This window comes from Myxocyprinus asiaticus, chromosome 9 (genome assembly GCF_019703515.2).
Source record: "Myxocyprinus asiaticus isolate MX2 ecotype Aquarium Trade chromosome 9, UBuf_Myxa_2, whole genome shotgun sequence".
Classification (NCBI taxonomy): domain Eukaryota; kingdom Metazoa; phylum Chordata; class Actinopteri; order Cypriniformes; family Catostomidae; genus Myxocyprinus; species Myxocyprinus asiaticus.
Window position 1 is genome coordinate 40,937,293 of NC_059352.1, and position 10,357 is coordinate 40,947,649.

The window sequence follows — 10,357 nt, forward strand, 5'->3', positions numbered from 1 at the left end:
GGCCGCGTCGTGGCGCCTGCCCCGAATTCGGCACATTGGGTCCGTCTTTAGGTGGAAAACATTCGGAACTAATGCAACGATTACTTGTGTGATCATGATATACATGTGACAACTTGTTCCAGTGTTAATGTGACAACCGATCTTGTCCTGACAACACAGTTCAACCTTTCAGTCAAACGAACTCCAAAAAGCACATAAAGACAGCATAAAAGTAATTCATAAGACCTCAGTGCTTTAATCCATGTCTTCTGAAGTGATCCAAGCAGTTTTGACTAACGTTTAACTCCTTTTTCACTGCTCATCATCTTACGATTGTTGTCTCTAGGCGTGATCAAGATTTCAAGCTCGATTACATTTCTTAGTGCTTGACGCATGCGCAGAGCACTAGATGGCGCTAGGAAGTGTAATCGAGCTTGAAATTATGATCGCAAGGAGACTGCTGAAGTCCAGATTTATAGTGAAAAAGGAGTCATATGCCACTGCCACATTTAAGTGTTACTGTTTGATTTCTTATCAAAACTTACATGTTTCATTAAAAAAGAATCATTGTATAATGCATCAATTCCAATATAAGAAATATAGGTTAACTTAACAAAGTAACTTGCTGATGGGTGGGGGTTCATTTTGAAACCAGAGTAGACATCCTGTAAAAAGTCTGATTGGTCCTTCAGTCCTACCTAATTGATTACTTTTTCTGCAATCTGCAAAGGCAAATTATTTCAAGACAAGTAGAGACTACCTATTCATGTCCTTCTCAGTTGTTTGTACAGTTCATACTAAGCAATTTATTCCAATTGCAAACATTCTCCCACTTTATCGTCATAATTGCCCGACTAACACAGTGACCTCAGGGATGTTCTTGGCTAACACCACAAAGTATTACTGTACATATGCACAGACTGTGTTCTACTAACTATAAACAACTCTTTACAAAAGCTCTTTTTTACCATTAATGTTTAACCAGTGTGCCTGGCTTCAACAGTAACAGACCTCAGTTCAGTGAACTTAAAGGAGAGCCACATGAGGTCATGACTGAATCGTTCCATAAATATATTTAGTCAGAGGAACTTTGTCGACTGAGGAATAAACATATTTTAACAAATTGCTTTATGCAGCATCACAGCTTCACTGTGAGAAGTAATTGCCACCACAGTAGTGAATACCCACATGCTTTATTAGTGTACCTTTATTATTATATACTACATAGCTTTCTATATAGCTATAACAAATAAGTTTATAGATGTATTATTACTTTCATTGTATGGAAAAAAAGATGCAATGAAAGTGAATGGTGACTGAGACTAACATACTGCTAGTGCCAACATCTCCTTTTGTGTTCCACGGAAGATGGAAAGTCATAGAGGCTTTGGTTCATTGTGCTAAAAATGGATTTACTTAGTAGCAGTGCAGATGGAAGATTAGCAGGTCCAGATCTTTAAATATAACAAACCATAGCATGCAGAAATTTCAGCTCATTCTGACCAGAAGTTGTTATTCCTCAGATGTAATTCTAGTTAAACCTGACATAAGATTTATCCCTCACATATGTTGTTTCTGTTCCACTTGGCATTGCCTAAAATATTTATTAATTCTCTGGCTGAAGTTGAGCCGATCTGTTTTTAACAGAAAATGTATAAATGTGTTATGAATGTGGTTTAACTCATACAGTTAACCACAAACATTATTCATGTAGACTAGTTTGACCTTTTGCTGCACAGGAGTTTAGAAAATATCATCAGATCTGCTTTGTTGTTGAATGACTTACAAACCTCATTACAAGTAATGTAAACTATGCCAGAAATTACAGAACATCTGTCAAACTAATTACTGTAAGTATTGTTTACAAAATGAAACAATACAGTAATTGACAAGCATTAGCAAGGCAATTATACACACTGTAAACTCATAAATACAATATATTCTGCTTTGAAGGGAGTTATTTGTAACATAGAAGTGATGGTGTCAGGCCTTTAGATGAACCTGATAAGACACGGTAGAAGACATCACTGCACATATGGCAGAGAACACCCTAATCAGGTAACAGCCACTTCATTATTTATGATCAGGGTGGCCAAACCTAGGCAGCAATGTTGCCACAACCGGCACCATCTCAAATTCAAACAACTACGAATAAACATTCATATTAGAAGTATGTTGTGTTGAACAGCAGTCATGTTCACAGCAGCGACTAAGAACTTTGTGAAGCAGGTAGGGGACACTGGACGGCTGGTCCCTGTGCCCAGTCTAAGTGAAGCGGACCGCTATCAACCTCTCAGCCTGGTGACAAGGAGGAGGAGACGATATTTCTGGACAAAGACCAAATATGCCTCGACCCCATTCTCACTGAAAGACATACTCGTGGGAGAGAAGGAGATCACCGCAGGTAAATTTGAAATTTTAGATTAAAAACTAGACCAAATAACAAACTAGATGAGTGTATATGAGGGTGTTTCTTCAACTATGGTCCCATTTAGCCCTGTGGTCTTCTAGAAAGTAAACTCTTTTAAAAATATTTTTCACACTCACTAGTTTATTTAATTATTCTCATAACAATGTCCAGTAGTGTATGTACTATACATGCGTCACAGGGGATTTATGCACTGTAAACCCTACTGTTGACATTACTGGAAAAATCAAGTTGCCTTAATGAAACTTTACTTGAAATGTCTTGAAAAGTTTTGTGCTCGTAACTCAAATATCTATGCTCTTTGAATGTCATGAGAGCGCTAATTCTAAGTGCAATTTTCATGCCAAGTGGGCATGGGCAGGAGTGTTTGCGCTATCTTTGGGTGTATATGTGCACACTGTGGGTGGATTGTGCGCAAAGTGCAATTTGTTAATTTCCTGAGAAATACTGTGGCGAGCAGGGTGGGGCCGAGCGGCGACTGGGCAGAGCGAGGCCGGGAAGATAAGTGGTGAATGAGTTCCACCTGTCTGCCACATTGGTCTCACATTCCAGTGAGGGGTGGCGGGAGTATTTAAGGAGAGGAGACAGCGGCAGACGAGAGAGAGAGAGACGCACTAAGCTATCTGAGTGTGTGTGTGTGTTAATGTGTCTGCTGAAAAGAGCATGTGTCAGGGACCACTGAAAAGTGTTTTATAGTTAATAAATGTCTTCGTGTTTTGTCAAGCCGGTCACAGCTTCCTCCTTTCTCATCCTTGAATTGTTACACTGGTGCCTAGACCTGGGAAGGAGGAAGCTGGGACCGGCTTCCCAGACACTGCTCGACCCCGCCCTGCTCGCCACAAATACATAATTGCACTAAGATGTTTCAGAACCACTTCTGTTTTCAGCGCAAAGTCTAAATTCAGTTCCTGCATTTGCAGTCTGGATATTCCACCAGCAGGTGGTAATAAAGTTCATGTTCAAACTCAGAAAATATAGGAACATCCACAATTGTTTTTATGATAAAATTGGTATTGGTATTTTTCCACCTGTTGTCGTAGAGTGTTTTTTAAGTCACTGCAAAAGGAGCCGGTGGAAAAAGTTAGAGAGGGTAAAATGTTTGGATTTGGGAAGGTGGTTATATACAATTTTTTGTTAATTTTGATTATATTATAACAAAGTTTCTTTGAAGTGAACTATTGTGAACTTGAATTAAGAAATATTTTTGGTTAAAAAATATTATGTTTCAATAAATGAATTTAATTTTTAAAGCAAAATAGACCAGTAGAAGTGAAGTGCTTGCTCAAAAGAACGTAAATCCATATTTCTATTCTTCTAATTCATTGCATAGCCCATTTCCTAAACCAATTTCTTATGAATGTGCTGTCTTTGCTTATATCGCTGGTGCTTGACAGGGAATGGACTATATAATAGGATGCAGATAGTGCTATAACCGGAGAGGAACCTCAGAATTTAATTGCCTTTGACCCAGCCCATTAACACTTTGCATACACAATTTCACTAAAGCTACATGCGCCTAGACTTAGCGCATGCTTGCATAAAAATACCAAAACTTCATGGCCATGCCCACTGACATTGCATATAGCGTGCATGACTAATTGCACAGCGCTGAACTTAGCACTCTTAAAATAGGGCCCTAAGTGTTAATAACTCAAACAATTTAGTACAAAATTGAGGCTATGTGGAATACCCATAATCCCTTGCACTTGTATTATTTAATTATGTATCCTTGAAACATATGGAGGCATTTAAATAATTTATATTAAGAAAAAAGGTTTTAGTTGTTTTGTAGTGTTATTTATGCTTTTTGTTGCAAATAGTTGTTTCGTGTGATGTCGCTATTCGAGTGATCTTTGTAGAATGCATATTAAGCTTATTTTATGATTCACCTAGAATCAGTTATAATCTTCTGTATTTGTGCTGTTATTGTATGATCTAAATTTAAGTAATTTCAGTTAAAAATATTAGGTAGAAACAGCAGTATTTAAATAGAAAATCTGAGTTTAGTCTACTTGCATCTAGTTACCTTAACTTAAACTTAGTTAAGTTCATTCTATATGAACACCAAATTAAGTGAACTTAATTACTCAAGTTTTGGAGATGCCATTTTTTTAATTCAGTTGAGGGAATGAGTGTACACAATCAGTTGAGTACAAGTCAACATATTAGGGTTTTCAGTGTGTAATTTTTGTCTCTTTTTCTGAAAGTCATGAAAACTCCCACCACAGTGTAGTTGCCACCACATCTTAAATTCAGTATTATGTTTAATAAAAATATAAAGTGGAAATGACGGTGATAGAAATGACATTTTAAAAAAATTTTTTAAATAAAATGTCTGATTCCTTTGTCCTGCTAAGGCTAATTTCAAAGCTAACATTTTATAGTATGTATAATACAGTGCATCAGAAAGTATTCACAGTGCTTCACTTTTTCCACATTTTGTTATGTTACAGCCTTATTCCAAAACTGATTAAATTCATTATTTTCCTCAAAATTCTACAAACAATACCCCATAATGACAACGTGAAAGAAGTTTGTTTGAAATCTTTGCAAATTTATTAAAAATAAAAAACGAAAAAAATCACATGTACATAAGTATTCACAGCCTTTGCCATGACACTCAAAATTTAGCTCAGGTGCATCCTGTTTCCACTGATCATCCTTGAGATGTTTCTACAACTTGATTGGAGTCCACCTGTGGTAAATTCAGTTGATTGGACATGATTTGGAAAGGCACACACCTGTCTATATAAGGTCCCACAATTAACAGTGCATGTCAGAGCACAAACCAAGCCATGAAGTCCAAGGAATTGTCTGTAGACCTCCAAGACAGGATTGTATCAAGGCACAGATCTGGGGAAGGGTACAGAAAAATTTCTGCAGCATTGAAGGTCCCAATGAGCACAGTGGCCTCCATCATCCATAAATGGAAGAAGTTTGGAACCGCCAGGACTCTTCCTAGAGCTGGCCACCTGGCCAAACTGAGAGATCGGGGGAGAAGGGCCTTAGTCAGGGAGGTGACCAAGAACCCGATGGTCACTCTGACAGAGCTCCAGCATTTCTCTGTGACTGGGAGACTAGTCAGGATCGAGGGAAAGATGAATGCAGCAATGTACAGAGACATCCTTGATGAAAACCTGCTCCAGAGCGCTCTGGACCTCAGACTGGGGCGAAGGTTCATCTTCCAACAGGACAACGACCCTAAGCACACAGCCAAGATAACAAAGGAGTGGCTACGGGATAACTCTGTGAATGTCCTTGAGTGGCCCAGCCAGAGCCCAGACTTGAACCCGATTGAACATCTCTGGAGAGATCTGAAAATGCCTGTGCACCGATGCTCCCCATCCAACCTGATGGATCTTGAGAGGTCCTGCAAAGAAGAATGGGAGAAACTGCCCAAAAATAGGTGTGCCAAGCTTGTAGCATCATACTCAAAAAGACTTGAGGCTGTAATTGGTGCCAAAGGTGCTTCAACAAAGTATTGAGCAAAGGCTGTGAATACTTATGTACATGTGAATTTTTCCGTTTTTATTTTTAATAAATTTGCAGAGATTTCAAACAAACGTCTTTCACATTGTCATTATGGGGTATTGTTTGTAGAATTGAGGAAAATAATGAATTTAATCCATTTTGGAATAAGGCTGTAACATAAAATGTGGAAAAAGTGAAGCGCTGTGAATACTTTCAGGATGCACTGTAAATACACACAATTAAATAATATTTTCACACTTTTTGCATAATTTCTCAAAGTCTCATATTTCGTATTAAGCATGCTCTTCACTGACACTTTTGTCAGCTGGGTAAACAAGTACACTAACTTCTGAGAAAAAAGAATTTGTGCCAAAATTGTTTGGTGTGGTTGAAATGATGTGACACTGTGGCAAAATCAGAATAAATTTTTTTTTTTTTTTTAATGATAGAAATCATTTTAACACAATAAATATTGAAGTCGTTTGTTTTGAACATTAGAGTTTTAAACATGTAATAATTTATGCTTTATGATGGATTGTCATAGTTTAATATTTAAAGTCTGGGTCTTGGATGAGGCTAAAACAATACAATCTATACATAAAAAAACATTTGAAAAATTTCAAAAATAAATGATGATGGCATGGTAAAAAAAAAGTCAGTTCTAATGTGACCATCATATAAAGGAGAAGAAAAATGGAAATCTGTTTGTTTTATTAAAATTCAGCCCCAACTCAAACACCCAAATACTTGAGTTAGTCTCATGCCTTCAATCATATCTACAATTTCATAGTAAAAATTGTATGTGCATGTTTATTTGATATGTACATACAAAGTAAATAGTTAATATGAACTATTAAATTATTAATATTATACAGTATGCGTAGTCTGTTGTTTATCTAAAGGGAAGTCCTTTTTGTATGAATTACATGCTGTAAGTGATGTCAGAGGGGTATATCATAAATACTGAAGGTTATAGGAAACATTTATATAGGTTATAGGTGTTATTCTCTCTGTATCTCTCTCTGAATGACAGGGGTGTCATCTTATCAGCTCCTCAACTATGAAGACAAGTCTGATGTAGCCCTAAATGGGCCTTTGGGCAACCATTTGATCCATGAAGTGGGCATCAACGTGAGTGGTTCCGACTCAGTAGCGGTGAAAGCCTCATTTGGAATTGTGACCAAGCACGAGGTGGAGGTTCCAACATTACTGAGGGAACTCAACTCAAGGTAAAGAACCTAGAGTAAACATTTGGATGTTTAGATGTTTGTTTGTAAGGCACTTGTTTCGGTTAATATGACTCTCTCTCTCTTTCTATCTCACATTCACCTCCCCCCTAAATATTTCCCTCTGTTCTTCTCTTACTTACATTTCCATCAGGAAAGTTGACTTGGATCACTGCCTGATCCGTCAATCCAAAGTGAGTAAGCGGACAGTCCTGTGTGTTGTCATGGAGAGCATCCGCACTACTCGACAATGTTCTCTCACTGTCCATGCTGGAATGCGAGGAACTACCATGAGGGTAAACAAATGGATGTGTGAACCAGGATTTGAAATCAAATGAGTTGATGTTGGTTTTATCGTAGGAAGTACTAAATTCTAATTGTATTTATTCAGAACATTTTTGTTAATCAATTGAAGTTTTTGTTTGAATTTTTTAATTGTTTAAAAGTTCATTTAATTAAAGTATCTGGCATAAAAGGATAGGACACAATATATATTTTCTATTGTTAAAAAAACAAATATGTCCTCATTCAGGTAAAAAAAAATGACTGAAAATGCCCTCTATCTCTAGCACTATTCTCTTTCACCCCAAACAGTTCCAGATAGATGATGGTCGAAATCCTAAAGGTCGAGATAAAGCTATTGTTATTCCAGCCCATACCACCATAGCATTCAGTGTATTTGAGCTTTATGTTCATCTGGATGGACGTCTTGGTAAGTAAATAGAACTCTGGATAAATCCATTAATATATTCAGTATTCTCACTATATCATTCTATGTATGTCTATCGGGTAAAGCCAATTTAGATTAATGGAGGCTTTCAGATGTAAACATTCATTTTCAGTTATTTCCAATTATAATAATATTTTTGCTATAAGAATAGTCTGTACATCTGGTTTATTCCTTTAACGAATGACATTTGTTGTAACTTTGGTTAGACATTTGTGTAGCACCAGAGTCAGTGGGAGGTTTTGAGAGGGAACAAATACGTCAGCAGCTTGGAGGATTCATTGGCCGCTTTTCTGTGGGCAGACTCAGAAGATTTTTGTCGGGAATCATCTATGGGAATCCTTTCAGAGCTGGTAAGATCATACAGTCGATTGTGTTCTTTATGATGCCTAGTAATTCTGTCTTGTAAGGTAATGTTAAAACTGACTTGGAAACTTTTTATCATGGCTTCATCATTTATTTTTTTGTACTTTTCAAAAACTTTTTATGTGTAGATTTATCTTTCTCCTTGTCCCAGGCACAGAATTTTAATGTTAAACTATGAAAAATCCATTATAAAAATACAAATTATTACATGTTTAAAACTAGGCAGTGGCTATTTACACTAAGTGCAAATAGCAACAAAAAGCATCTTCTTTGCCCTAAACACTAACATACAGTATAGGGGCATCACTGCAGTTTATTTGTTATGTTTATTTAGAGTCCCACAGACACCCTACACCAACTTCTACCCCTAAACCTAACCCTAACCTTACCTTATAAAAATTAACCATGGTTTTACTACAGTAACCACAGCATCACCATGGTATTTTGTAGTAAAATCATAGTAAACCACAAAATTAAACATGGTAACTATATTAACACCATATTACTGTAGTAACACCATGGTTAATTGAATTAAAACTATGGCTAAAATGCATGGATACGACAATGTTACTATAGTAAAATCATGGTTAATTTTACCCGCATCAGACATTTCTCTCAAATCAACCTTTATATTAATTTTCATTTATTATAATAAGTAGTATTTAAGGAAATATTACGAGTGGAGATGGGAAAACATGGGACAAATGGGGAAATCGAACCCGGGTCATCAGCTTGATAAAAATTCATTCATGCCAACTTTACCAACTACGCTATTGCAGCAACACTTTGGGGGAAATTTGGCTTTAACTTCTGTGTTTCCACCAGACTTTTGGAATGCAAATAGCCGACTGTGTGGCAGGTAGTATTTACACCTAGTGCAAATAGTCACTCTGTTAAAACTATGATAATTTAAACAGAGTAAAATAAACATAACAAATATGTATTGTGTTAAAATGATTTCTGTTAATTCTACAACTGTGGCATCATTTCCACCACACCAAACCATTTCAGTCAACAAAATTGTCAGTGAAAAACATGCTTGAGATGAAATATGAGACAAGTGATGAGACAACTAAAAATCAAGGTAAATATCACTTATGAGCGGAATATTTTTATTAGGTCATTTCCAATCAAGCTGTCATTTTTCAAAATTATGCAAAAAGTGTATTGAAAGTGTAGTATTGAATTGAGTGTATTTAGGATACATAAAATGTTAGCTATGAAATTAGCCTTAGCAAAACAAAAGAGTTAGCCATTTTATTATTATTACTAAAACATAAAAATGTAATTTCCATCATGACCATTTCCACCATGCAGTTCTATTAAACACAATACAGAATTTGAGATGTGACAGAAATGACACTGTGATGGGATTTTTTTTATGGCTTTCATAAAAAATGACATGTACATACACTGTTGCACATCGTTAGTATACAAATTAAACTAGTGAAAATGCTTCATTCCCAGAGCTAAATGTGTCTAAAATTGAAGAAACACCCTTAGCTTTTAGGGAGACACATTCCAGACGGTGCATAAGAACTTATGTATTTCATATACCAAATACAGCCCTTGAACTATCCCTTTGTGCTTCCTGCAGATGACAGGACATTTGAGGAGCTCACTCAGTCCGACATGTACATGGATGATGTTATGACGGACTACTATGAGAAGGCCGCCAGCATGACTGATCTGTCCACTACTTACCTGCGAGATGAGAAGCACACACGCGTTAATCTACTCAACCATAACATTCCTAAAGGGCCCTGCGCCCTGTGTGGCATGGGGCACCAAAGGCGTGAGACTGTCTATGGCTGCCTGGAATGCTCTTCGGGGGGAAACAAATACGTCCGTCTTCATGCTGTTCCATGTTTTGACCTCTGGCACAAAACCATGAGGTAAGGAATGGCCTGAAGTTACGTCCAAGCGATTTTTTTTTTTTTTTTTTTTTGCATACTGTGCAATATAAGCACAAGATGTAAAGGTGATTACATTCCTGCAAAATTGCTTTTTAAGAAACAAACAATAATGATTTAAAAGATTTTGGTTACAGATCTTATAATATATTATCACGTGATTTTTTTCCTTGATTTGGTACGATAACGATTGCATCAAATGAGCGTATTTTAATATCCACATGGCATCTTAACTGTTAAAGAATCC

The 10,357-nt window shown here is 36.7% G+C and overlaps 1 protein-coding gene across 2 annotated transcripts; it reads left to right on the forward strand.

Annotated features, from left to right (window-relative positions):
• Positions 1–2,172: 2,172 nt before the first annotated feature.
• Positions 2,173–10,096, forward strand: LOC127445859 (pejvakin-like). 2 transcript variants are annotated; one of them, XM_051706299.1, is made up of 6 exons: positions 2,173–2,383; positions 6,912–7,107; positions 7,259–7,400; positions 7,699–7,816; positions 8,041–8,091; positions 9,735–10,096. In XM_051706299.1, the coding sequence occupies exons 1-6, from the start codon at positions 2,173–2,175 to the stop codon at positions 10,094–10,096; spliced, it is 1,080 nt and encodes a 359-aa protein (XP_051562259.1). The 2 variants fall into 2 exon arrangements, with proteins under 2 accessions (XP_051562259.1, XP_051562260.1); XM_051706300.1 differs by lacking the exon at positions 8,041–8,091 and having other exon boundaries at positions 9,795–10,096.
• The last annotated feature ends 261 nt before the right edge of the window (positions 10,097–10,357 follow it).